Here is a 27199-nt window from a genome sequence, read left to right as displayed (position 1 = left end):
TATATATATATATATATATATATATATATATATATATATATATATATATATATATATCCACCCTTTTACACTGAAGTCATGAGAAGTGTTTTAACCCAGAATGAGGTTTTTCGAATGAAGCACGAATTAAGACGTCTTTTATCAAACTTAGTGAAAAAAATGCAAGAAAAATGTAGGAAATGGGCCCTTTTAGAGAACCATCCACAGAAAGGTTCTTTAGGAAACTGAAGGTGTTTATTTTATGGCATTACTCCAACATACTCGCCTTTACTTCTAACAATGTGCTGCTTAAAAATTCTGATTTGGTTGTCCTGTGAGATTGAAGTAAATTGAGTGTGTTAGGGGTTGTGTGCTTATGCATGAATGACAGTGGACCACAGGAAGACCATGGGTCCCTTTTGGCGCCATTTCCCAGCTGTCTTGCTCAGAGCTGCGTACTCTAGTGTCACTGTAACATGTCCCATGGGATGTGCAGGCGCTGCAGACACCCGGGTGTTTTTGTGTGAGCTTGTGCATATGAGCCTGTGTGCAGAAGGGGAGAACATAACCTTGATTCACAGTGCAACGTTATACAGGCCGTTCTCGAAAGCAGTAGCTCTGGCATTGAGTTACTGAGGCCACTATGATCCAATTGTCCTGGGGGTGATGACACCCCTGGCAAAGTAACATCCCCTGCACATCTCCAGAATAACTCATACTGACCCCAGAAGTTTGCAAAATAAAATTTTAGCTGAGCTTGTTCTAATAAGACCCCTGGGGTCGTCCTTTGGCAGCTTTCAATACATATTCTCTTGCAGTATTTCTAGGCTTACTCAATGATGCTGCATGATACAATAATAAACATTAGGTGGGGATATTTGTAAGATGTTGCAAGATGGCCTTACTAAGATAGGGCCAACTTTAGTCCTACTTTACTTGCCTCGTTCTAGCAGAGGTTTGCAGCAACATTGTGAACACTTGATTTTAACCTGGGAAAAGATGGAGCTGCTCGCCATGAACACAAGTCCTTGTCTCCACTATAGAAAATTAAAGCAACTGATTAGCAGTAATATAACTACTGCTTTCACTGTTTGAAAGCACCAGTTGCTTTTTATATTGTGTGAGCATATAACAATGAATGACAAAATAGAAATAGTATTTAAAAAAAATCTTGTTACATTAATGTGCGCTTACTTTAGGAACATTCCAATCCTCCTTGCACTGGAAGTCTAAGCTACAAAAATGATGATATGCATGTATGCATGTGTACATATATCCTCTGCAGATGATCCAGCATGTGGGAGTTGTGCTTGACCTAATCCCAGTGTCCTCCCCCTCCTTACTCTGCCCTCTGTGTATCCCATGCTAATCAGTCGGCCTGTAGAGACGAAGGGCTTCCTGGTCACTCACCATGACATTTATGGCTTATGGAGCCCGTGAAGCCTTGAGAGTATCCTTCAGCTGCATTTATGCTGACGCAGATAATGTCAGCCCCCAGAAGATGGTGAATATGCCCAATGTCTGAAAACCTTCCATGTACTTTCAGTTGCTAAATGCATTGCTTGACACACAGGACTGATATGTGCAGGGCAAAGTATACTATGATAATGCTGGATGACCCCGTTGCCATGGTGACAGACTGAGCTGTGCTAGTGACAGATGGAGGGGGTCATGGAGTGGAGAGAGTGAAGGTCCATCTCAGACAGAGAATGCTGCACCCCAACACTGCCTGCCACCCTCCCAAATTCAGTAAAGCTCACCCCCACCTCACCACAGTTTAGCCTAGCCTTTCACAACTCGCCCCTCCAGGCTAGTGGAGTATAAGGGGCTATAGTGAACCCTTTTTCTCCCAGTTCAGTATAACCCCTCTGTTTCTATAGCTCTTTTTTTTTTCTTCTACAAAAGCCTGTGACCTCCGTTGGCACGTTTTGGCTCGTTTTGGCTTAACTACCCCTTCTAACTGGCAAAAGTGAAACTGATCTAATTTCAATGGATTGGGTATTTTGCTTTATTAAGGCAAATCCAGTTATGATCTTTTATATTGTGGTTTTCACTACTTTGTAAACTGACATGTCCAGTAGCACATTTTCAGAAATGAACAAGTGGTTTAAATGCCTGCAGTGTAAAATTTGGAATGGCAGTATTTGCATTTGAGCTAACTTTCATTAAAACCTGGTTAAAGTAGATGCACATGAAAAAAATGTTTAGTACACCTTTCCTGGTTTACTCACCATGCTGCAAAAAAAACTGGTTATTAGCACAAATGGCAAATTTAAAACATTTTCAAGTGACTGGTGTGTTCTGTGACAATACAAATACCATGTCAGGCTGCTTACACACTCGGTATTAAAGGATTCTGATTATATGGTCAGGACCAAAGATCATCCCTGTTAATGCATCTTGTGTATTCTAAATAAGGATAAGTACAGTCCTTGCTCTTGAAAAACTGAGTGCATCCCTAAATTCATTCAACATCTTCTGTTGTACCCCTGCCTACAGAGAGACCCCCAGCAGTTTGCTGAGTAGCTTTGGTCAGTGTTTCTCACAGTGGCATCCCCCCCACCACCCTCCCCCTATGGCATTGTTCTTCACTAGCGCTGCCAGACTCCAGCTCTAGCAGAGTCACCTCTTCCAGGTCAGCAGCCTTGAGTGGTAGGTTGTGGTAGGCGACAGTCCAAAGACAGAAGAACAGGAATTTGGGTATAGAGACACTAATGTGTACAACAGGAGGTGAAATTGGTGTGTGTGTGTATATGTGTGTGTGTGTATATATATATATATATATATATATATATATATATATATATATATATATATATATATATATATATATATGTAAGCCATGTTTATTTCAGTGTATTGCCATTTATTTACATGACATTCAAGAAGTGGCCTTAGAACATCTTAGTAAAGCCTAGAACTGCCATTTGGAATGAGTACTCTTGCGGATATCAGCATGTGTTCGACACTTCACCATGGTGATGGGCTGCTATTGCCTTAAATAAAATATCAGTCCTAGGTAACAACCTTTAAGCAAGCTTAGCAAAGACTCATCAGTATCAAATTTGGACTCTTTTTGTTTCACATTTTTACAGATGAATTTCTAAAATTTAAAAGAGATGTGTAGAAACGGTATAGTTGCTGTGAGAATGTTCAGCGGTGTTCTATTTATTCATTATCTTCTGTTCGCTGTGATCTAGTGTAAGATCTGACTGTTTGGATCGTCAACGTGCCTGTTATTGTACACAGATAAAAGTGAAATTATTCTGATGTTTTGAAATTTCTGTGTAGTTCATTGACATGTTTGATGTGAAGTGGTGCATTGCAGAGAAACTTGCATTGGTGGTGATGGGAACCAGGGGTCACAATTTCTACAACCCAAATACAGCCATTTTAGTTGCTATCCAAAACTACTAGTGAACCTATGTGCACAACTTATTAGTTTTTATCTGAAATGTTGATGTGCCTAACTAAGCTTTCCTTTTGGTACTATTTTACTTTGCAATGTATTTATTTACTTCTCTGCCATTAATGTATTTGAATAAATGTTTTATGCCAAATGTAATCTCAGAACTGTCATTCATCAAGCAGCTTAATCATCTCGCATAATGCTTTTCTGCTATAAATTCCATTAAAGCTCTAAACTATTTTGGTTTTATCATAACTATATTAGTTATTAAAAGTAAATAGAATTCCTGCTTAAGGAAATGGAGAACAATGAAAGAAACCTATAATCAGTATGTATTGTAAATTACATTTCAAGTAACCCAGAAGAGCTAAAGCTAGCATTTTTCACATTTAGCAGTAACCCTGGAAAACTGCACTAAAATCAAAATTGCTATTACTAAATACTAGCAGGTACCTCTTTATGGAAGCATGTCAGTATCAGATGTGTAAAATAGAAAACTCTTTTCCACTGTGTTTGCTGTTGGCCCCACCCTGAATAGCATCAAAATGAAAATGCAGTCTGGTCGATACATTTTCAGAGGCATTTTGACACAGAATGAGTGCAGTAGATGATAATATGTAATTGCAAACAGGTGAGGCGCTGTTTCCCCTTTATATTTGAATTTATATTTTCTTTCTTTCTAAATCGGGGTTTGCTTTGATAATGCAATTTATTAGAAAATGAAAATGCATATAAGGTAAATTACATTTTAATTAACATTTTGACACAATTGTTGCATAATCACATTAAGCATAAATGTGCGGTTCTGGATACATTTTAAATTTAAATAAAGCTTCTCATAAAGCATCTAAATCTTCTAAGTAGTTAATATTTAAAGCATCTAAATCATCTAAATCTTTGTATGAATGTCAGTACTAGTGCACCACAGCAAGTTAAAATCGCAGAATTTTAATTTAATTTTGAGCACAGAATTGCATAAGAGAGGAAAATGTAAATGCAAACATATAAATGCGTTCCCATTTTACATAATACAGTTTCATTTAAATTTTGATACTCATATGCTTCCATACCTCTTATACTGTTTTGGTAAATAAAAATCAAGTTGTTAAACAGCACACTTGATTGCAGTTTCAGTCAGATGTGCACTATAGAGGCAGCCTAAGCAAAGAATTGTTCATCCTCTGAAGGCGTTTGTTTCAAGAGAGTACCTTTAATCATATGCAAAAGTTTGGGCGCCCACTTTTGTTGATTTTCAAGTGAGGCTAAGTACACATCCTCTACAGAGAACATACTTCGGCAAAGTTACTATTTATTAGCTGAATTTAACTCATTTAACAACATTGAAACATAATGAAATGACCTGTGCAAAAGTTATGACATGTTTTCCAATATGTTAAACTCAGCAAATGCATAAAACCATGCACAGCAATTTGCAGAAAAATGCTACATAGATGTGTTGACTTTCAAACAAATTCGTCAGGGGTTTTCAGGCTTCTGCATACAACTGTATTTACACACTTGTGAGTTTACGCATACTGATAGAACTGATCAGCTTAGAGATGGCCAGTGATCTCTTTCTGCTGTTGAAAACAATGATCGCTGTGTTTAAAATTAGAACAGATAACTTCGATGAGACTTTTGAATAACTCACAAAGCAGAAAGTGTCATTAGTGCTTGTTATCAAAATATAGTTTTAGGCCATGCTGCTTAGTGCTACACCTGCTGCCACTTCTTAGTCAACAACAAGTTGTCTCTGGTGTCATGCCTTTGATGCTATGCACTTAACCCATTGTGGCCAGTGCTCCATTGTATGTGGGGGGGTGGACTCTTTCTTATTCAGGAAAAGGGAGAGAAGAGAGAACGATAAAGAAAAGGGAAGACATTTAGAAAAAGGGAGACCTCCAGCCACTTTTGAAGGGCTTGGAGGTTCCTCTATTCGGCCTCTCCCCTGCAGGACAAAAGGCCTTTATGCGTGCCTCAGGCGGGGGGCTGTAGGGATATGGGAGGGGGTGCTGGGCAGCAGGGCCTTTTCATCCCTTGCTGCATTCTCCGTCTCCCCCTCTGACACAGCCAGGCTCACCAGCTGTCAGCTTTATGCCTCTCTCATGCTTGTCTTCACCGAGACTGGCTGCAGAGACATACTCACACAGTTGGCTGGAGTATCATAAGCAGGGGAGCATCTGATTGGTTAATTTAGCCCATTTGATATGTTGAAGTCACTGATCATTTTCCTTTGTCTTTTGAATTTAAAAAGGTCAGTTGTTTCATCTTTGCTGATGTTTTGCGTTGCTGTTACCTGTCTTTAATAAGTAATTAGAACAATCAGGTGCAGAGCGGAATGTGGGCACATACTCAGGTAAATGCACTTCTACAGTTCCCTCGTAGTCATGCTGAATATGATCAAGTACTAAATCTCTTTCAGATGAAGTATCTCTGAATGCGAGCTTCATCTAAACATTTGTCTGAGGTTTCCTTTCTTGGTAGTTTTACTTACAACAGTGAAGTTGGTACAATGGTTGCTTAAATACTTCCTAGTCTGTTTAAATTAAAAAAAAAAAAAAAACAAAGCAGGTGACCAAACATTGTGTATGTTCCCCAGCCACAAAGTTTGAAAAGGAATCTGATTAGAAATGTAGGGGTTTGGAAAGTTTGAGTTAGTAGAATAGTGTAATTATTTGCTGCTTCAGTTCATTTGGGGGAAAAAATGTAAAGAATACTGCAGTGTTTTGAAGTTTCTTGCAAAATGTATCCATTTTGAAGTCTTGTTCACTACCTGTATCATTACAGCACTACATTATCTAGAAATTTCAAAACGGTCATTTTTATTAATGTCCCGTACAGTAGTGACAAATGCTTATATGAACATTATTTTTTATATTTCTGTTGCCAACATACATCTTCAATGACAAATGGACTTAATAAACTCTCAAGTAGTTTATGTGAAAAGGCTTGTCTTAGCTGAATGGAAGTGATGATTATTCATCAGACAACGTTCCTCTGAGGCTTAAGGCAGCTGTGCAGCCACACTCACAAACAGACAGCAGGTGCATTAAAAGAGTGCAAACAGAATGACTTAAGTGGGGCAAGCCATTTACAACTTTTGCCTTCTGCAGGTGGTGAATTTGCATCATATTTAGCAAATGTGTTTTTCTGTCCGTTAGAGCTGTGTCTAAGTCTGATAAAGTCTTCAGAAATGAACTCTCAACTAGGGATGTGCCCATGAAGTCTGAAACTTGAGTAAGCATATGATTTAATTAATGAATATTTGGTCAGCTGCTAGTAAGGAAAATCTATGGGGAAAAAGCTGTAAATTGATGCACTGGTGCTAAAGAGATGGAAAGAAATCGGTGACGTGTGAGCTGCTAAACTGCTGTTCATGTATGTACATTTGAACATGCCTTATTATAAAAAAAAAAAGGCCAACAGAAAAGTCTTTTGTCACTGTGGTGGAGTGATGGACAGGCCTGGGTTTTATGCGCACGTGCCCGGGGGCCTGAACCACTAGGGCCCCTACGAGTAATTCTTAAAAAAACAAAACAGCTATTGTCATTGCATTGGTCAAGCTTTCAGTTTTAGCAATGAGCTAATGTTAGTTTCTTTTAATATATTTTGGAGTGCCAAATGTTCAGGTGATGTGCCAGGGACCTGTAAAAGCAAGACCTAATATTTCAGCAGTGTATGCTCATTTCTAAAGCCAAATATAATTTGCGAAAGAACAAAAGTTACATTTTTCTTGTTGACAGTGATATGCAAACTGTCATCAGAGGTAAGATACAAATGTGCTGCTTTTTTCCGTCTTTATGTATGTTTCAATTGTCCGCTTTTAATTTGTCATTTTCTAAGGTAAATGTTAAACTTGCATGATAAGAAAATGTTGCCTTGTTTGTTGGGTTTAAATTAACCTGTGTTCTCATTAATGTGTGTGTAATGTTGCTGTTGTTTTGCCTCAATTTAAAAAAACTGTAGTTAATGTGCTGCCAAATTCGTGTTGCATAGAAGAGATTTGCACTCCTTTGGTATTCTCGGTGGACCTGTGGGACCCTCCAAAATGTCTTGCGGTGCAGGACTAATTTTCAGCGTTGTGCCTGGTAATGGGCGGGTAATCAGCCCACTGCAGGCGGGAGCGGGATGAAGCACACATGAAGAGAGGTCACATAAATGAATGAATAACCTAAATAAAGTAGAAAAATCACTATATCATGTATAGAAGCAATATAAAATGATAACAGTGAAACACTTACAATAAATGGTCACTCTAAATAGCTCAAACAAGTGAACCAGTCATGTGAATAACATGCAAATTTTTGTAGCTTAAAGAGATAGTGGAGCCTTCAGTCTGATGGCCAGAGCCGCCAAGCCCAGCAAAGTACCAAAAATAACCATTGTGTGGTTTAATTTTTTCTTTGTGTTTCCTGGGAATAAATGGCGTATGGTGAAGTTATTTCACAGTAAGCCCAATGATTATTGTGTTGCTTCAGCAGAGTGTATGTATAGTAATGTATAAATACATTATTATAAATACACTGTATATTATTGTTATTATTATTGTTATTATTAGTATGTATAAATAATGTGTTTGTGAATAGACTTGATGTTAAATAGTGGGTGGGAGTGGGATGAAATCTTGCAGGAGTGGGCAGGAGTGTGACTGAAAAATGCCATTTTCTACACAAAAGTTTTCAGTTTATGAAGTGCCAGTTTGTCTAGATGACACTGAGAACAGAGAAATGTAATACTAGCTAAAGTAGTTAAGAGGAGCCACTCCTCTCCTATCTCTGCCTTCTCAGTCACATTCTCTTAAAACATGAATGTGTGCCGCTTGTTTCATTGTTGAAAAATATAATATACTTATTTATTCCTAAACATTGCTCTGATAGTAAGAATAGAAAAACAGGTTAAAGGTTATATGATGGGGGCCTTGCTTAAAGTTCTTAAATCTGTGATTGCGAGTGCATTTATGTGTACTTAACAAACTGATAACTACAGTAAATCAAATTTTGTCAGTAATCCAATCGGCGCATTTATGTTTACATACTCTTGGGGAATCAGATAATGGGAAACCTCTGGGTTTAAATGAGTCAGACTGTAATCGGATTTCTGCTTCGCAACCAGCCAATAAACTCACAGAATATAACGTGGCCTAAACATAATGCAAAGCTCAAACTTCATTCCGTAGCTTTTTTCCCCCGAAACATCAGGCATCTAGAAGATGGAGAATATTTAAATCATTAATTTCATCAAGCATATTGTTGGTTTCAGCATCACTCCAAAGGTGTTTTGTTGCCATCTCGCGTGTGATGTGTTAAATGCTCATACTTGTTTTTCTTTGGACCACGACAATATCTTCTCCTGACTCGTGTGTGACTTTCTATTTGTAGGAAGCTGTTCTGAGAGCCCGAGAGGTGGTGACTAAAAGAAAAAGTTCCATCATATCTCCTGTATGATGGCCAATGCAGTGAGTATCACTTTCTTTTTATCAAGCGTGTGTGATGTTTTAGAACGGGAATGCTGTGTGTGAAGAGGGTTATGGTAACTGTCTTATGGTGACTATTATTATCACAATATTTAGAAAAATTCAAATATGACTATAATAATATTGCTCAACTTATGACACTAGAGATGTTGTTAGTGAGTTGTGCAACTTCATGATTAAAGTCGCCATCACTGGGAGGTTCATCACTGAGTTGGTTGTTTGCCAGCTTTGGTGGAACTAACTGGATTATATGGCCATTTCCATTCTGTGTGATTCATATTGTCATGTTTTTGCATTGTGATTTCAAATTGTCTTGATGAATTGTTACATCCCTAGTGATACAGAATGTTCACTTTTTAAGAGTGTAATTTGTTAGACAATAACAAGTCCCATTTGCATTCCCCTTTCAGTCCTAGCAGACTCACCGTTTGGTATATTTGGAATATTAGGTTATGACTTTTTTTTTTTTTTTTTTTTCCTTCTCGCCATCTTTTTTTTTTCCCTTCTTTGGTAAGGCCTGCTCTTTGTTTTCATTCTTTTGTTTGTATTTCCTTTCACTTTTACTTTTGCTTCTACCTTCTTAATGTGGGTTCACTGCTGTCTGATTATGCCATCCATCTATAACTCTAGTTCTTTGTCCTTCGTCATTCTGTATTGTGTCAAATTGATGTAGCAATGACCTTTATGACCTTCCAGCCTAATGAATGGATGTCTCAGTAAACTCTACTGACATCTGTAGACTTTCTTTTTTTCTGTTTGCTGACTAAGTGGAACGAATTTGTACTTCTTGCTAATGGATTGCAGAAAGTAGGACAAAAAATTTAAAGCAAAAATTAAATTTAAAAACACTAGCAAAGATGAGGCTTTCTCCTGAACAGTGTGGTAAACTTGCAGTAACATTTGGAATTAAATGTAAGAATGCACAAAGTAAAAATTTATGTCAATAAATGAATGAATTAATAAATACATTTAACAAAAGGTGCTATTTTCTTGCACTTTCCTGATGAAATGAATCTCAAGTTCCAAACAAGCTCCTGTAGCTAATGCAGAGGGTCCATGAAATTCGCTGTAGTTTTGCAATCATTTAAGAGTTAATAGAGCTGTAGGTGGCGCATGCCTCAGTTGAAGAGAGCGCATGTATCCCTTAGAGAGGAAATTAAAACTTTAGACCGTGGGATCCTGAGCGTTTGCCAGTCACAGCCCACACAAACAACCATATAAGCTTCCACAGAGCACAAGATTTAACCAATCATCTTCTGACTCACCCAATGAGATAGCTAATCTTATATCTATAGCTGATTTGTAGTTACTGGTTTTCAGTTCTCACACGTATAAAGGCCAGCGCTACATATTCACTGCTGTATTTCCTTTGTTTCGGTTATGATTGCACTGAAAATCTGAGCATAATTAGCACTTTGCCAGACACAGTAAGCTTAATATACAACCCCTTTTCCAGAAAAGTTGGGACACTGTGCAAAATATAAATAAAACAAAATGCAATGATATGCAGATCATTTAAACCCTATATTTTACTGAAAATAGTACAAAGACAACATATCAAATGTTGAAACTGAGAATTTTTTTTGATGCCGGCAGCATGTTCCAAAAAAGTTGGGGCAGGGGCAACAAAAAGTAGGTGAAGTTGTGTAATGCTAAAAAAAAAAAACCCAAAAAAACACCTGGTGGTTAATTGGTCAGTAACATGATTAGGTATAAAAAAGCATCCAGAGAGGCTGAATCTTTAAGAAGTAAAGATGAGGAGGGCCTCACCACTCTGTGAAAGACTGCACAATTAAATAGTGCAACAATTCAAGAATGTTTCTTGGTTTTGGAATGTGTTGTTGGCATCAAATTCAAAATGAGCATATTTTTCAAAATAACAATAAATTTAAGTTTCAATGTTTGATTTGTTGTTGTGATATTTTCCTTTAAAATATGGTTTACATGATTTGCATATCATTGCATTTTATTTTTATTTACATTCTGCACAGCGTCCCAATTTTATTGGAAATTTGGTTAAATATATTAACGTTTTCCTGTTTAAAAAAAAATAAATAAATAAAATAAAGAAATAAAATGTTTGGCCCCGCCACAGCCCACAGGTTGAAAAACACTGCTTTAGACTGATGACGACAACTTTTTTTTTTTTTTTTTTTTTTTTTTTTAAACACAGAAAAGGCTTTACAGGATAGTTCAGTAAAGTATTTTACAATGAACAAAAGCTCATGATGCCACAGTCACTAAAAGCATAAGATTTTTTTATCCACATAGGAGGAGTTCAGCTTCAGTAGAAGGTGGATGAGGCTTATGGTTGTGTTTATTTTCACAACACTCAGCTAAAAGTGATGTTTATGCATGTGTATCTGACTAATAATCATTTTTCCAAAATGCTTACTTCTTTCAGGTTGGTGCTACGCCTCTCTGTGCTGATTTTAAGGCATTTCTGACTACACAGAACCTACCAAAAGGTAAGAATAATTCCTTTTTAAAAATTACTGTTTTGTTATATATTATTAGTATATTATTTTAAAGGACCCATGCTCTACATTTTTTTTGTATTGTTTTTCCAAGGTCCACTGTGGCTGAGTGTAAAGTGTTCTTGAGCAGGAAAAGGTGTTCTAAATGAAAATGATAATGTTTGTGTGATTTTATGTACCTAAATTAATTGTAATTAATTTGTGCCTTTTAGGCTGATATGTCAGTGACTTCTGTTCTAACTCTCTACCCTGTATTGTACCTCATTCCAAAGGTAGTCCAGGCTGTATAACACTGAGTGAATGGGCAGGGCAGAACTGCTGTAAGCTTAATAGGCTGGTATATGAAAATGCTTTGGTTTTGTGACATTATTAAAGCAGTGTATCCAAAATGAGCTGCAGATTGATTTCCATAGATAGACTGTACAGACCTGCAGGTTAATGGTACATTTTGGAATTATGACAACAAACACATACTGGTTTAAACTGTGTAAAAAAGGGTTTTCTCAAACAATTCCACTTGCTTTGGTAGTGGGAGTTGGCATCTGCACTTAGCTTGATATTTTTATAGTTTGGTTCATCATGTTATTGCAGAATAATAACATAGAGAAGAAAAATCTTACAACAAGATTCTAGTGCTGTCCTTTGTGAATGTCATTGCTAAGTGAATACTTCACTTTATTCACTCTTCTCTAGTGAGAAATTCCATACATAGTTCTAAACGATCAAAGTCTATCAAGTTTTATTGTCATAAATCTTTTGCTGTCAGAATATTTTTGCAGTTAGATATTAAGAATGTTCAGGGGAATTTGAAATGAATGATTTCAGTAAGTTGAGAGCATTATTTAATAATTGAGTAATAACTGATATCCAGACATTCTCAATAATGTTTAATGGTGTAGTCTGAATAATACTGATTACAGACATCTTGAGTTGCACAAAAAGGCCTCAGTTCTGTACAGTTTTGCTCTTATATTGACAGCAGTGGATGGAAAATAGGCACTTTGTTAAAGTTAATCCATGTAAAAATGTTTTTGTAAGTCAACTGCATTTTTGTCATTCACATAATGCTTCTGTCTAGATTGATTAGATATACCGTACGCATATTGCAAGGTAATGTCTAGGGTTGAGTTCGTATACACAGTGGATGTTTTAGTTCTGTTTGCTATGCTGATAAAATCAGGTTGAAGCTGAACAAGTTCAGGCACTTAATATAGGGGAGCTTAAGCTGTCATGTTTACATTTTTTTTTTTTCTTGTACGCAGTCCTGCTAAAACATAACCAGTAATCTTTCTCATTACTTAAATGAAATGTTGCAATATCAAGAGAAGCTCAGTCCCTATCTTTCAGTTACATTACAGCATTCTTATGTGCATGAACGAATACAGAAAGCAGACACACGCTTCATTTAGGCTCTCCTTTGTTTTTTGAGGTAGGGATGTTCTTACATTTTGCCCTGAGGTCTGTTGTGCATGTCAAGATGCATTTAGTCGTTAGGGTTTCTAAAGCTTTCCCACAGCTCTTGTCAGGCCAGACCAAGTGATTACCCATCTCACTCTACACATGTTTGCATGTGGGGGGACTGAGCAGGCTGCTGGTTTCCTGTGAATGAAGCCATGTGCCTGTGAGATGGTGGACTTACTCTGTGCTCACCCGGCAATGTCTCACTGGCTTCTCAAGTTTCTTCTGAATGGTAACAAAGGGGGAGAAAGAGAGCGAGGAGGTGCTACACCACAGCCTGGGAACACTGCTAGAACCTTTTAGAACCATGTGCTCCCTTTCTTTTTTCTCTCTTCTTTCTCTCTCAGCTTCCTCTGGTGCTCTTTAAACACTAATGACATTTGAAGCTGTGCATGCATTCAGTTGGCAAGTCGCAAATGTGTGGGGTAAAGAGGAGAAACTGAACATTTCATTCCTTGTAAATATCTTAAAGGGTCCACATCCTGTTTTACTTGCCCTTAAATCCATTTTTAACATTCGTCCATGTACCAAAACACTCATCATTCATTTTAGATGACCATTTTCCAACCTCTCTTTATTTCTTTGTTTCTGTGCTTTTAAGATTGATATATGTAAATAACCTCTGTATTGATTGAGGCACAATAAAGGGCAGCCATTCATAAATCAGTCCAGGCTGAAGCACTTCTTATAACTCCAGTGTAAATGGACAGGGCTAACTGCTGTTGGCTGAATATGTGGACATGTAAATGTGTTGGTTTTTATAACTTCACAAAAACAAATGATTCAAAACAGGTTATTTTTCAGCTTAGTTAACATTTATGGATAGGAGAGTGACTATTTTTTTTATATTTATGTATTTTTTTTAATACATAAACCATTTACCTAGTGTTTTTTAAATAAAATAAGTGTTTTTCCATTATATGGGCCCTTACAAATGTAATAATTAAATGGCCTATAACATAATGACACATAAGAACTTTGCTCTTCCTGTAGTCTCACCAAATTAAGCATGCAGTGCCCTATAGTAAAGCCTGTGGTGGAGGTTACTGTAATCAAGATGGACAGTAAAAATGAACTTACATTGCATATACATTTCAACAAATCCTGTGTTGTACTGTTATGATTTACAGACTGAATTTCTGTTAAGTTGCCATCTTCGAGACCCTTTTAATCAAATAGCAAATAGTGATGGAGGCCTCTTCTCCAGGCAGTTTATGAATCAGGTCAGTTTATGTCATTCTAGAAAAGTGCCGCTTTTTTAGTGCCTCAGCATGTAAAGTACAATGGTGTGAGTTCAGGCTTCTTCCGGTGTTCCCAGTTGTTCACTCCACCTTAACTCTGTAGTTCCTCTGTAGCAACAAGTCCAGGGGGAGGGGAGGAGTGGTCTACCCTGTGTGTGTGTGTGTGTGTGTGTGTATGTGTGGGACTGGGCTTGAAGCTTGAGTGGTGGGCTTATGAAAGAGGGGTAGACAGAGGGAGAAAGGAGGGAAGTATGGAAGTACTGCTCATTCCTCTTCAAAAACAAGCAGGTAAACAACTTGGGCTGACTTTATAGTAACTATATCACACCAGACGGACACTTGGGGGTCTTTCTTTTGTTCTCTCACATTCTCTATATATAGTCCAGTTCTGGTGTAGCTTATGCAATGTAAATTAAGTGAATTTGCAGATTTCCTCTTACATTTTTTGAATGGTCTTGTATGGCTCCTCTGCTCTCTCTGTTTGTTTTGCCATTCATTTGAGAGAAAGAGAAATGGAGATATGAGTTTCCCTGGTGAATATAGATATCAGACTAATTTAGACTTTGGCTGCATTGTGTGTCTGTGTGAGTGGGTTTGTGCGTTTGCTTGCACATGTACGCATGCTGGCCTGAAGCTCAGCTGTATTCTAATGAAGCAGTGCTCATTGTTGCTTTATAGAGTGAGGCACTGACGCATTCCTCTACTGAGGCCCATCCTGCTGCAGCCATGTCTAATGCACACAGGCTCAGCTGCCAGACCAGCAGTGCGCAGAAAACCTTTACTGATGGGACAAAATTCTTTCAATTCTTAAAAAATTCTTTTCACTCACATTTTGAAATCTTATGCATTAAATGTTGAGTAGTAAATGTTGTTTTGGGGTAATTTGACCTAGTATCCATTTGTAATTCTTATTTATTTATTTATTTATTTATTTAAATCTGGGGGAAGTCATTTTTAGCCTATATGTCCTAGATTGTCTCACAATAATGCTTAATTCTGCATTCAAATGCCATATCAGTTTTATTAAAATGCTCAAATAAATTTGTAACAAATACTTAGCTTCTGATATCTGTACTTAGAGATGCAAATGCTGATACTGTTCATTTTGCTGCTATTGCTACTGTGCCCAATAAAGATGATGATTAGAGACATTAAAGGTCGTCCACTGTCCACATGCATTTTAATCATATCAAGCTTATCAGCTAAATGGATCATTTTGCATTAAAAGTAATTTTGTTATATTTAAATTGGAACTGAATTTCAAGCTTCAGTCTACAAGCCTAGCAGTGGTTCATCTGCTGCATCATGGAGGTGGGTCTCATGATTGCTGTCTCAAAATAAATCAATAAATGATGAGTACAACTACTAAAAGGAACTGGGAGATGCAATCCAATAGATGTAATATACAAGATGTCACATCTGTCTCTCAGCTAAATGAAATGAATCAGTGTTTATGATTTGATGAAGTGAGTGATATAGTAGGCAGTGCTATGAATAATGGAACCTGTAGAACTGTTCCATTATTCATAGTTGTCCTTCAAACCTTTGCATAAATGTCAACTGTGAGACATTTTTGGGAATGCATTGAAATCAAAGTGGTTTGGTGAATGCTGAGGAGGACACATGATGATTGTGCATGACATGGGTTACATCCTTGAAGTCTGCACAATCATCAAAAGAAATGTCCAGGTTCTGACTGAGCCACATTTGAAGCCATTGTAAGATACTTGATATACTTCATATACACACACTTATGAGTGCACACATCAATTGAATGACTGAGAGGTATATGGAAAGGTACCATGGAAAGTAGTACTGATAGGTGGGGCCAGACATAACCTTGTTTACAAAGTAAATGACCTAAAGCCATATCAAGCATTCCCTATACAAGAACCCAGTTTAAACCAGCAGCCAGCTGACAACTATAATGTGTTGATGATTGTGACTAAACTAAAAAGTTGATGAAAAGAATATATGGAATATATGGTTCTGAAATTATGCTTAACATTCATTACTAGCCCAAGTTAGCACATTAAAAACATGCTAGCTTTGGCTCAGTGTGCCTCAGAAGCTCTTGAAAGCCATCACTATCCACCATGTTCTCTACAATTTTGCACACTCATGCGTGATGTCCTTACACTGCCATGCACCACACGTTCCCTCAGAGAACATTTATTAAATAGTTACCTGTCATATCACTTGCAGATTTTTGCTTTCTGTGGCATATGGTTGTGGTCATGCTGTTGTCCTCTCAAAAACTGGTTCCAAACTGCAGTACCCCCCCCACCCCCAATGCCTGTCTAGTAAAACCATAATTTGTTGTGCATTCTTTCATATATTTTTAAAAACTTTCCATTACTTGACTGATGAACCCACCTGTTCTTTAAACTGTTGTTTATTGGAAATAATTTTTTTCTTATCCAGTAACGTTGGTTGAACAGTTTATTTGCAGGTTAATGATTAATCCGTTAATCATTTGCATCCCTAATACTGACTGACCTGTATCCTTGCAGGATTAGAGCAAAAATTAATTAAGGTTGGTCCACAAAATATTTTTTTTACTGATCAATAAGTTCCTTGTTGAAGCTACAGAAACAGCTGCGCTGACAAAGTATATGAAGGACAATTAAAGTATATATGTGTATATAAAATCTTCCTGAACTAGGAAGTGGATCCATTAGAAGTCCAAGATTATAGTTCATATCAGCAAAAACACAATTTTAGTACATAAATAGAAAAGTAGAAACAAAGAGGATAGAACAGTGTACAGGTTTGGGTATTGCAGAGCAATGAAAAATTGATCTGTAGACTTTTTAGTGAAAGGTTTGTACTCATCAACTTCGCACATATAGTAGCAATACATTCAGTGCTACAGGGAGTACTTAATCTTTTTATTCAAACATTTTACAATTAATGCCACCTGCTGGAATTAAAAACAAATCATGGAAGTGAAAGTATACTGATCTTTGTATGGTGGTAACTGGATCCTATGAGTTTTCATTCATTATTAGCAATGCAGGCAGTTTTGTATGACATGATCCTTTAGGGTGCACGGTGTGTGGGCGTGTTTGATATTTAACACTGTATGTGAACAGTGTTTAGTGTCTGCTGTCTTGAATGTGCATGTTATAAGGCCCATTTGTATCTACTTGCATTCATATGCAGCAGTCTTGATGTAATTTGCATTCCTATTCAAACACTGGGAACCCAAGGAAATGAACTCCTTTTGCCCTTTGAGTACATCACATCATCAAGTGTTGCTGCGGAACACTACGGAACCACACTGAGCCACACTGAGCCTTTTCAACAGCACTGTGACACTACCTCCCACACATGATCAATCCTTGTTGAAGATGCCCTTTTAAAGTCTTTTTGGACCATTTTTCCTTTTCTTTCCTGCAAAGCTGGTATCAGTTCATTGTAATAAAGCTACATCTATGGTCATCTTTGTGAGAGCTGTCTTAGCCTTCAGTCACTGATGTTTTTTTTTAAAAAGCACTGGTTAAACTATGGTGGGATAACTGAATATAAAACTACTCATCTTTTTTGATTATTGTTTAGTGACATGCTCTTTTTGTTTGTATGTTCTTTCTGATATGCAGGTAACATTTCCCTTGTGACGCCGTCCACCTACAGCCCTGCCACCAAGATTACTTTAGGAGCAGTGAATTCAAATGTGGGAGCACGAACGGTGAGCTGTCTGCCCTATCCTGTCTTATGCACACACTGGAAAATAGTTGCACGCATGTAGAATGATGCCATTTGTGATGATTAATCATTAAATCCCCATTCAGTTCCTGTAGATCCCAGTAAAACAAGAATGTAACCAATTTTTATGACTCTGGATTTGTGGCTCTCTGTATTGGCACCTAAAATCTTAAGCTGTCATTTTTTGTTTTGGCTAGTCCTGTTTAAACACACACAGGTAAAGGGTGTTTCTGCCGCATGTGCCCAAAACAAAATTTTCTCTGTTCTAGGAGCATAAATTAATATTTGTCACCAGGCAGTCAATCTTTTCTATGATTTCCAATGTAATATACAGGTTTCGATAATGGTCCCTTGCCCGGTAAAGTGTTTTTGCTGTGTTAAAACACTGACTTAGGTACTGAGGGACTTATTAATTAGTTGATTATTTGATTAGTTGTGTTGTGCATAGGAACAGTACTTAAAGATATAGGGATGCGTATCATTAGACTTTCATTGGTGCATCACTTTTCAATACTGTTTATCCGTACTTATCTTGTGAGGCAAAATGTGACCTTGTAGTGAGAATGTTTGGGACAAATATGAGTGGGAACCACCTGAGTGAAATTTCCAAACCAGCTCATCGTGAAGGTGGAGTTCAAAGCAGAGAGCGATGGCATACTCATCAACATTGTCAGATGGACAGCAAGCCTGTCGGTAGCCCATAGATGTAACATAAAGCCTGAAAAGTCCCTAAAAAATACAGTTAAGCGTGTAGATGCATATTGCTTATGTGTACAATAAATATTGCATGTGGTAAAAATAAACATCACCTCTTACAAGGGAAACCCGTTTGATTTAAACCAGACTATGCTTTAGCTTCAGAATACATCACTGGACTGGTGATGAAAGCTAATGTCACATTACCAGCAGCTGTATGTGGCCTCTGCTGTTCAACGTAATGACAGGACAGTAGAGGTAAATGTGATGTGTAAAGAATTGGCAGCTGTGTTTGAAAAAAGAAATGATTAGATTTGTATTCAAGCCAAATGGATTAGAGGAATTTGAGGATGTCACAACTTCCAGCAGATTTTGCGACAGTTCAGCACCCAAAGCTTAACAGGTTTTCTTATGAGATTAGTCTGAACAAGACATGATAGGTACTTTACTAGGGTTCTTTCTGATTCCTTTTTTTTTTATAATTTTGCTAGAACACCTATCTATCTGAATAGCCATGCTGTTGACTTCCATAATTAACCTATTTGTTGCAAGCTAATTTATTGTTAGTCTAGCACACTAGCAGAAGGTCTTGATGTATTTATGGCAACAAACTTTGTGTTAATCAACTTAACTAAAAGGTAGCCACACTCATTGTTTCATTCTCTCCTTCATTATTGTGTCTTTTGTGTAGCGAACACCTCGCAGGTTGAAGGACAGGTGCTGAGAGAAACAATGGATAGATTGTAATGTTTCGATAACCCCCCCCCCCCCCCCCTTTTTTTTGTTTTCATTGGACCTTAATAGTGCTTTTGCTTTTAACAATTATTTTAAGAATTAAAACCTCATTCTCATTCAGAACCATATATTGGAGGTATCTACAGTCTATTTCACTTGCATTTCAATTGTCGTGATTAACTCTCAGTGACTCCTGCAGTGTACTCTGTGACCAGAGGGTGGCAGTAACACATTATGATCTACTGCATGTGTTTCCAACTCAGCCTTATCACTCATACAGCCTCTGCGTGTGTGCAGAATTGCTGTATTGAATTATGTATGTATGCACTCACGGTGGAAATGAGGAGGGGCGGGAGGGCTGTGTATGGAAGAGGAAGAAAGAGAGCGAACAGCAGAGGTCACTGGGGCTCTGCAGGGCGAACAGAGTGATGGGCAGCTCAGCTGGGAGGAAAGGGAAGGGGGGAGGAAGTGGCAGGATGTGTATTGCAGAGGAGGTCAGGAAGGACATTCGGAACAAGAGGAGCAAAGGAGGTAGCTCAGCTTTGAAAAAGAGGGGAGCTTGGAGGAGAAAACGGGGACCCTCTTTAGCTTGGTTAGTGGAGAACAGAACATTGTGTGTTCTGTGCTCCATTAATGAGCTCGTTAGTGGGAACATGCGTGACTTCCCATTTACAAATCCTTGCAACGTAGTGCAGCCTTCCCAGCAATGTGGCGCTCACATATTGGCTTACTGTACACTGCAGGGGGGACCGTGAGAGGTGGAGGAGGCCCAGCACATTGCAGTACTTAGGAGGATGGACAGAAGTAGGCCTATCGGTTCTGTGCTTTCGTCACTGAAAATGCAGAGCCTGTGCCCCAAGTGGCTGCCTGCCTTATAGTTTTGTTTTTTTTTTTCTTTTAACAAACATGTTTGGTTGGACAAAGAACTAACTGCATCAAATCAGTTTATGTAGGAGTTAATTAGCTTTAACCATGGCTGATGTGATGACTGCAGTGGTCATTTCTGCTAAACAGCTCTGCCTAACATCAAACATGCTGTTCCGTTTGCTGATATCATTCTGTGAAAAAGTAAAATAAGGTAGCTAAACAGTACCTAAAGATATAACCTAGATCAGGTTATCCTAGATATCCTTTTCAGAGTTACACCTGACTGTTCTTGGTGCTGAAGCAAAGTAAGTAATTAGTCATTGTAATTAAATAAATAAACATGTTTGTATTGTTGTTAATTTGTTGGTTAGGCCACATGATTCATTGCCTTAGTGGCCCGAGAGGCTGGTGGAAATTTTCAGATCTGTCTCCTTCTGGATAGATGCAGGAGAGAAAAGGGGGGGTGTAGGAGGGACAGCAGGAGGGAGGCGTGCAACATGAACATGACTGACTGATCGTCTGTGCTGATTTAGGTCTTCCTTTTCTCTGGAGGATGAAGCATAATCATGAGTAGATTAAGCATTAAGGAAGGAAGGAAGGAAGGAAGGAAGGAAGGAAGGAAGGAAGGAAGGAAGGAAGGAAGGAAGGAAGGAAGGAAGGAAGGAAGGAAGGAAGGAAGGAAGGAAGGAAGGAAGGAAGGAAGGAAGGAAGGAAGGAAGGAAGGAAGGAAGGAAGGAAGGAAGGAAGGAAGGAAGGAAGGAAGGAAGGAAGGAAGGAAGGAAGGAAGGAAGGAAGGAAGGAAGGAAGGAAGGAAGGAAGGAAGGAAGGAAGGAAGGAAGGAAGGAAGGAAGGAAGGAAGGAAGGAAGGAAGGAAGGAAGGAAGGAAGGAAGGAAGGAAGGAAGGAAGGAAGGAAGGAAGGAAGGAAGGAAGGAAGGAAGGAAGGAAGGAAGGAAGGAAGGAAGGAAGGAAGGAAGGAAGGAAGGAAGGAAGGAAGGAAGGAAGGAAGGAAGGAAGGAAGGAAGGAAGGAAGGAAGGAAGGAAGGAAGGAAGGAAGGAAGGAAGGAAGGAAGGAAGGAAGGAAGGAAGGAAGGAAGGAAGGAAGGAAGGAAGGAAGGAAGGAAGGAAGGAAGGAAGGAAGGAAGGAAGGAAGGAAGGAAGGAAGGAAGGAAGGAAGGAAGGAAGGAAGGAAGGAAGGAAGGAAGGAAGGAAGGAAGGAAGGAAGGAAGGAAGGAAGGAAGGAAGGAAGGAAGGAAGGAAGGAAGGAAGGAAGGAAGGAAGGAAGGAAGGAAGGAAGGAAGGAAGGAAGGAAGGAAGGAAGGAAGGAAGGAAGGAAGGAAGGAAGGAAGGAAGGAAGGAAGGAAGGAAGGAAGGAAGGAAGGAAGGAAGGAAGGAAGGAAGGAAGGAAGGAAGGAAGGAAGGAAGGAAGGAAGGAAGGAAGGAAGGAAGGAAGGAAGGAAGGAAGGAAGGAAGGAAGGAAGGAAGGAAGGAAGGAAGGAAGGAAGGAAGGAAGGAAGGAAGGAAGGAAGGAAGGAAGGAAGGAAGGAAGGAAGGAAGGAAGGAAGGAAGGAAGGAAGGAAGGAAGGAAGGAAGGAAGGAAGGAAGGAAGGAAGGAAGGAAGGAAGGAAGGAAGGAAGGAAGGAAGGAAGGAAGGAAGGAAGGAAGGAAGGAAGGAAGGAAGGAAGGAAGGAAGGAAGGAAGGAAGGAAGGAAGGAAGGAAGGAAGGAAGGAAGGAAGGAAGGAAGGAAGGAAGGAAGGAAGGAAGGAAGGAAGGAAGGAAGGAAGGAAGGAAGGAAGGAAGGAAGGAAGGAAGGAAGGAAGGAAGGAAGGAAGGAAGGAAGGAAGGAAGGAAGGAAGGAAGGAAGGAAGGAAGGAAGGAAGGAAGGAAGGAAGGAAGGAAGGAAGGAAGGAAGGAAGGAAGGAAGGAAGGAAGGAAGGAAGGAAGGAAGGAAGGAAGGAAGGAAGGAAGGAAGGAAGGAAGGAAGGAAGGAAGGAAGGAAGGAAGGAAGGAAGGAAGGAAGGAAGGAAGGAAGGAAGGAAGGAAGGAAGGAAGGAAGGAAGGAAGGAAGGAAGGAAGGAAGGAAGGAAGGAAGGAAGGAAGGAAGGAAGGAAGGAAGGAAGGAAGGAAGGAAGGAAGGAAGGAAGGAAGGAAGGAAGGAAGGAAGGAAGGAAGGAAGGAAGGAAGGAAGGAAGGAAGGAAGGAAGGAAGGAAGGAAGGAAGGAAGGAAGGAAGGAAGGAAGGAAGGAAGGAAGGAAGGAAGGAAGGAAGGAAGGAAGGAAGGAAGGAAGGAAGGAAGGAAGGAAGGAAGGAAGGAAGGAAGGAAGGAAGGAAGGAAGGAAGGAAGGAAGGAAGGAAGGAAGGAAGGAAGGAAGGAAGGAAGGAAGGAAGGAAGGAAGGAAGGAAGGAAGGAAGGAAGGAAGGAAGGAAGGAAGGAAGGAAGGAAGGAAGGAAGGAAGGAAGGAAGGAAGGAAGGAAGGAAGGAAGGAAGGAAGGAAGGAAGGAAGGAAGGAAGGAAGGAAGGAAGGAAGGAAGGAAGGAAGGAAGGAAGGAAGGAAGGAAGGAAGGAAGGAAGGAAGGAAGGAAGGAAGGAAGGAAGGAAGGAAGGAAGGAAGGAAGGAAGGAAGGAAGGAAGGAAGGAAGGAAGGAAGGAAGGAAGGAAGGAAGGAAGGAAGGAAGGAAGGAAGGAAGGAAGGAAGGAAGGAAGGAAGGAAGGAAGGAAGGAAGGAAGGAAGGAAGGAAGGAAGGAAGGAAGGAAGGAAGGAAGGAAGGAAGGAAGGAAGGAAGGAAGGAAGGAAGGAAGGAAGGAAGGAAGGAAGGAAGGAAGGAAGGAAGGAAGGAAGGAAGGAAGGAAGGAAGGAAGGAAGGAAGGAAGGAAGGAAGGAAGGAAGGAAGGAAGGAAGGAAGGAAGGAAGGAAGGAAGGAAGGAAGGAAGGAAGGAAGGAAGGAAGGAAGGAAGGAAGGAAGGAAGGAAGGAAGGAAGGAAGGAAGGAAGGAAGGAAGGAAGGAAGGAAGGAAGGAAGGAAGGAAGGAAGGAAGGAAGGAAGGAAGGAAGGAAGGAAGGAAGGAAGGAAGGAAGGAAGGAAGGAAGGAAGGAAGGAAGGAAGGAAGGAAGGAAGGAAGGAAGGAAGGAAGGAAGGAAGGAAGGAAGGAAGGAAGGAAGGAAGGAAGGAAGGAAGGAAGGAAGGAAGGAAGGAAGGAAGGAAGGAAGGAAGGAAGGAAGGAAGGAAGGAAGGAAGGAAGGAAGGAAGGAAGGAAGGAAGGAAGGAAGGAAGGAAGGAAGGAAGGAAGGAAGGAAGGAAGGAAGGAAGGAAGGAAGGAAGGAAGGAAGTTCATGTATTTGAGAGATGAGACCTTTTAATTGCAGTTTTTTGCAGTATGTTCTTTCATGGCACATGTGTACGCACGAACTGAAAGACCCTGTCTGCTATTTTTAGGCTAAGGATATTCTTATCTTCCTCTCTCTATAGATTATAAGCACGCCACAGAGAGTGGCTCACTCAGGAAGTATCCTCATCAGCAGCCCCTTCACACCACACACTACACCTGCTCCCATGGTAACACAAGTACGCCCACCAGAAGGCATTGAATGGACCCCAGGGTGAGTATGCCCCCTTCCCCCACATGTACGTTGGCTATGAGAAGAAGGCTTGTGGAATCTTACCTCCTAAAGATTATTATATAGCAGACCACATATTGCACTGACTCCAGGAAAGGGAATACACTATATGGTCAATGGTATGTGGACACTCCTCCTAATTATGGAGTTCAGGTGTTTTAACCACACTCATTGCTAACAGGTGTGTAAAATCAAGCACATTGCCATACAGTCTCTGTACATAAACATTGGCACTGGAATGGGTTGTATTGATTTGCTGTTTTTTTTTTTTCTCAAATATGGTACTGTAATTGGATGCCACAAGTCAGGATGCGAAATATATGTCCTGCTAGATCTGTCCCGGTCAACTATAAGTGCAGTAATTATAAAAAGCTAGCATCTAGGAGCAACAACAGCTCAGCCACGAAGCTCTAGATCATGCACACACACAGAGTGGGGCCCGCCGAGTGCTGAAGCACATAGTGTGTAAAAATAGCCTATCCTCTTTCTCATCACTCCCTACAGAGATCTGTCTCTGGAAGCAGCAACAGCACTGTGCATTGGGCCCTTAATGAAATGGGCTTCCATGGCCAAACAATCAACTTTCAACTTTGTGGCCACAGTTTACGGAAGGCCCTTTCCTGTTCCAGCATGACTGTGCCCCTGTGCACACAATGAGGTCCATTAAGACATTGTTTGACAAGTTTGGTGTGGAGGAACCCCAGTGACTTGCAGAGAGCCCTGACCTCAATTCCACTGAACACCTCTGGTATTAATTGGAAAGTTGATTGAGTCAGATGCTCTCATCCAACCTCCACGAAGACTGGAGGCTGTTATGGCCATAAAAACAGGTCAAGTCATTATTAATGCCTTAGGTATTGGAATGAGATGTCCACCAAGCTCAAATGGGTGTGATTGTGTACAAATGCTTTTGGTCACCTAGTATATACTGAACATTTTTGGATTAATAAATGGTTCTGCTCTTTCCTCTAGGAACAAGAAACGGGCACACGACTTTATAGACTCCTATTACTCTGATAGGTGAGTGGCAGCTGATGTTTAGTGTAGGCTGAAGAAAGATTTTTCTATAAAACTACAGTCAGGTCTGGAATTATTGGCACCCTTGACCAGCATTAAAACAAAGAGGTTTTGAAAACTGAATGCCCAGATTGATTTTTCCTCTGCTCTCTATTCCATCCACTGAAAGCAGGACTAGTTTTACTCTCATGTACTCACTGGTCCAGTTGAGCTACTCCGGGAACCGCAGGGTTATTAAACATTGAAGAGAAAGAGCTTAGTACTGCCACAGATGGCCCAGCAAGTAGTTTGCTAAAAGCAGGAAGCCATATTTAAGTACCCATGCTTTAGGGGGAAAAATAGACAGTTTATTTTAAGCAACTAGGTAATATTAAGCAGCCAATAAATCTGTATCTGACTGTGCACTTAATTTATAGTAGTAGTAAATTCATAGTAGGCTATAGTAAATAGTTTCTTTGACAGTCATTATTTTTCTACTTTGACCACAGTTCCACATCTAATCATGTGACTTCACACAACGCAGTCCCTAGGGTAATATTTTTGTTAATGATGACCAAATAATTTATCTCAGCAGTAAGAATATCCTTGTCAATAGAAACAGTATATAAATGAGTAAATAGGAATAAATGTTGATGTAAAATTAGTGAATTTCTTTTTCAAAAAAGTTGTTATATCTTGAGGCCTGGTTAAAAAAAAATTGTCCTAGACTTCTCCTCTGTGCTCTAGCGATCGCATGGATTTGTTTAAATCCACCAAAGGCATACATGATTTAATTGAAAAAGTATTGATTAGCCAATCCAGGTATTAGATGATAACTCCAAAAAAGCAGGCTTCCTTGTATAGAGATTTGGAAGTGTTTAGGAAAACGCATTAACATAACTAAAATGCATACTTTCTGTATTAATGTCTATTGTGTTTATTCTAATATCAGTGTACTTCTGAGCAAATGAATATTTTACTGCCACATTAATTAGCTTTTTAAATATATTGTCCTGGGTGCCTAAGACTGCACAGTGCTGTATATGATCTTAATTTCACAAGATAAGATGTTTACATGGCTATTGTGGCAGTTGTGTTAGAGGTTTGATAATTAGATTTGGTTAGTTGCTAAAAATCTGTGAAATCCATTAATTCTCAGTGTTGATAAATGGGTATGTGGAAAGTAATGCATTTATTTGTTGAGCATTTGGGGTACATGATTTAGCAAATCTAATAAATGTGTGCTTATGTGGTGTTTTTTTTTTTTTTCTTTCAGGGATGGGCTATGTTCTAGTGATTCCTCATCAAGGTACACAAAATACTTTGTCCATATTGATTAATACTGTCTTGTATATAAATGCATGTTGGGAAGTATGTGTTGGAGGGAGGAAGAAGGCAAAAAGTTAACTTGGTTTTATTTGTGAGAGAGCAATCGCGTTCAAGAGAGAGCGATCGAAATCGAGAGATCCCCAAGTGAGAGTGGCCATATGCTCATGAAAAGGGCTGTGTGAGTGTTGCTTTATTGCCCATTAGGATTTATGAAGCTCAGATCTGTGCAGAATTGCTGAGGAGCACAGCTGCAGTTCCATTTGTTTTTTACTGCTGTGTCTCCTCAGTGAAATCAGTCTTTCTTCTTCACACATACAGACCACACCAGTCAGTGACTCATTAAACATCCCATAAAACTGGAAACTAGTATGTTTTAAATCATTAAATATTTTTATACACTATAGCAGGTTGGAAGCTACTTTCTACTGCCTTTATGACTATATAGTCCATATACAGAAAATACTATCACATGTTTGTGATATTAAGTGTTGAAATTAGACATGCTGTTGTTCAGTGAATTGTGTATTTGATGATTCTTTATAGCAGTTACGTTGTTACATATTGTGATGCTGATATAGCATAATATTGGTATTATTTTTAGTACTAAAATGATATGTTTGTTGGACGACATGAGTTCCTCGATTCATCCAAATGCAGACAGAAAATCATCTGGTTTGTCTCAAGTTGGTTTGTATTTGTATTTTTTGTATATTGCAGCACACTATGATAACAGCATTGCAAAAGGCTGTATCAACATAACACATGATCGTTTGCAAACATTCTGAAAATTCTCATTATCTCTTAAGTACTCTTTGTCCAACAAACCTTCAGCTCAGCACAAGCCATGGTGTCACCTGGACGCATCCATAGCTCTAGCAATTTCAGAGGCACAGGACAACTTGGAAGTACACAGAGGAGTACACTTAAACTGGCTCAACGAAGTGTTCAGTGCAGATATAGTGAGAAGAATACAAATGTCTGCCAATTTAATGAGGAAAAAGGTCCTGGAGACCATGTTTACATTAATCAAACCAGATCTTTTAGTCTATGCTGAAAAGTCTTTAGCAAATTTTAATGAAAGCAAAGCGCAGGTAATACATTAATATTTGTCTCTACATAGAATGCTTTGTAATCACAAATGCTGCACAGTCTGTTTTAATCTGACTAATGTGTCAAACTAACTGTCAGCAGCTAAGCTAAGAAAAGCTCCGCTGTG

At 39.1% G+C, this 27199-nt stretch overlaps 1 protein-coding gene across 2 annotated transcripts in view; it reads left to right on the top strand.

Annotated features, from left to right (window-relative positions):
• tfdp2 (transcription factor Dp-2) overlaps positions 1–27199 on the top strand; it is a 44396-nt gene that overhangs the window by 3100 nt on the left and 14097 nt on the right. Inside the window, exons 2-7 of one of the 2 annotated variants that reach the window (XM_017696758.2) lie at positions 8767–8843; positions 11266–11329; positions 17640–17728; positions 23510–23640; positions 24631–24678; positions 25931–25963. In XM_017696758.2, coding sequence (XP_017552247.1) covers positions 8829–8843; positions 11266–11329; positions 17640–17728; positions 23510–23640; positions 24631–24678; positions 25931–25963 — 380 coding nt within the window. In that variant the 5' untranslated portion in view covers positions 8767–8828. Of the gene's footprint in view, positions 1–8766; positions 8844–11265; positions 11330–14225; positions 14326–17639; positions 17729–23509; positions 23641–24630; positions 24679–25930; positions 25964–27199 lie in introns of those variants that run through there. The other variant, XM_037546380.1, reaches the window with a different exon arrangement.

Source organism: Pygocentrus nattereri, chromosome 17 (genome assembly GCF_015220715.1).
Source record: "Pygocentrus nattereri isolate fPygNat1 chromosome 17, fPygNat1.pri, whole genome shotgun sequence".
NCBI classification, from domain to species: domain Eukaryota; kingdom Metazoa; phylum Chordata; class Actinopteri; order Characiformes; family Serrasalmidae; genus Pygocentrus; species Pygocentrus nattereri.
Note: the sequence above shows the minus strand (reverse complement) of the source record. Positions and strands in the feature narration are given on the sequence as shown.